The sequence below is a fragment of the Mandrillus leucophaeus genome, unplaced genomic scaffold, assembly GCF_000951045.1.
Source record: "Mandrillus leucophaeus isolate KB7577 unplaced genomic scaffold, Mleu.le_1.0 Scaffold5, whole genome shotgun sequence".
Classification (NCBI taxonomy): domain Eukaryota; kingdom Metazoa; phylum Chordata; class Mammalia; order Primates; family Cercopithecidae; genus Mandrillus; species Mandrillus leucophaeus.
The window spans coordinates 6,695,706-6,697,190 of NW_012105364.1; the positions used below are offsets into that span (position 1 = coordinate 6,695,706).

At 44.0% G+C, this 1,485-nt stretch overlaps 1 protein-coding gene across 2 annotated transcripts in view; it reads left to right on the forward strand.

Annotated features, from left to right (window-relative positions):
- The window catches only part of RBM28 (RNA binding motif protein 28), a 35,646-nt gene that overhangs the window by 27,406 nt on the left and 6,755 nt on the right, over positions 1-1,485 (forward strand). For both annotated transcript variants that reach the window (XM_011995918.1, XM_011995919.1), the window contains one exon: positions 292-450. In XM_011995918.1, coding sequence (XP_011851308.1) covers positions 292-450 — 159 coding nt within the window. The remainder of the gene's footprint in view (positions 1-291; positions 451-1,485) is intronic.

Consider the following 1,485-nt stretch of genomic DNA (forward strand, 5'->3'; position numbering starts at 1 on the left):
CTGTTCCATTTTATAGATGAAAAATTGAGGCTTTAAAATTTTATGTAATTTCTCCAGTTAGGGATGGGTCTCCAGAGCCTATGATTTTACTGTTACCCACCCACCATCTTGTCCCTTTGAACTTTTCTTTCCCTATACTGGGCATTGTAAAGCTGCAGTGCGGGCAGTTGCCATCCATTTTCTATATGTGTGGTTATGGGATGGAGATCATAATTCTTTCCTTTTGGAGAATTATGAGCCTGCCTCTTAAAAACAGTGAGTTGTACTGTTAACCATTGGTTGTTCTTTCAGTTTGAGCTGCTGAAGCATCAGAAACTCAAGGACCAGAATATCTTTGTCTCCCAAACCAGGCTCTGCCTGCACAATCTCCCAAAGGCTGTAGATGACAAACAGCTCAGAAAGCTGCTGCTGAGTACTACTAGTGGAGAGAAAGGGGTGCGCATCAAGGAGGTGAGGTGTGGCCCTGTCCATCTGGGACTTTCATTCTGATCTGGGGTCATATCAAGCATTTCCCTCAGGCTGCGGTGCCAGATTTTTGTTTGTTTGTTTGTTTAGAGACGAAGTCTCACTCTGTCGCCCAGGCTGGAGTGCAGTGGTGCAGTCTTGATTCACTGCAACCTCCTCCTCCTGGGCTCAAGCAGTTCTCCTGCCTCAGCCCCCTGAGTAGCTGGGACTATAGGTGTGTGCCACCACGCCTGGCTAATTTTTGTATTTTTAGTAGAGAAGGGATTTCACCATGTTGGCCAGACTGGTCTGGAACTCCTGACCTCAAGTTATCTGCTCACCTCAGCCTCCCAAAGTGCTGGGATTACAGGCGTGAGCCACTGTGCTAGGCCATCAACAGACTTTCTTCTGGACATGTTGTCAGCATGCATGGCTGAGTTTAGCAGTTTCTTGGTTTTGTTCTTTTTCTTCTAAAAATTGTCTTTTACATCTGAATTACAGCAGAATGCAAGGAAGTCTCTGTCTGCATGAATTAATTTCGCAAGCATTTATTAAATGCCTTTTGTGTGCTTAGCATTATATTTTGTGCTATCATGTGAATTTTCTTGCAGAGAAAATAATCTGCTTTGCTTTTTGGAGAGTATTTTACTCCTAGTTAGATTCTTACCCTATAGTCAGAGTCACCTATGCCTGTCGTCAACACAGGAAGCCATGTAGATGTTCAGTAGTTGAATTAGAAAAACACTGGGTTCATACCAACTTGGTTAGGCTCTGTGAGTACAGAACTTCTCTGCCTCCACATTCCCCTTTGCATATTTCTCTTTTCTTTCTTTTTTTTTTTTTTTAAGATGTGGTCTTGCTCTGTCACAGGCTGGAGGGAGTGCAGTGGCGCCATCTCAGCTCACTACAGCCTCCCCCTCCCAAGCTCAAGCAATCCTCCCACCTCAGCCTCCCAAGTAGTTGGGACTATAGTTACACACCACCATGCCTGGCTAATTTCTTTTTCTTATTTTTATTTTTTATTTTTGAGACGGAGTCTCA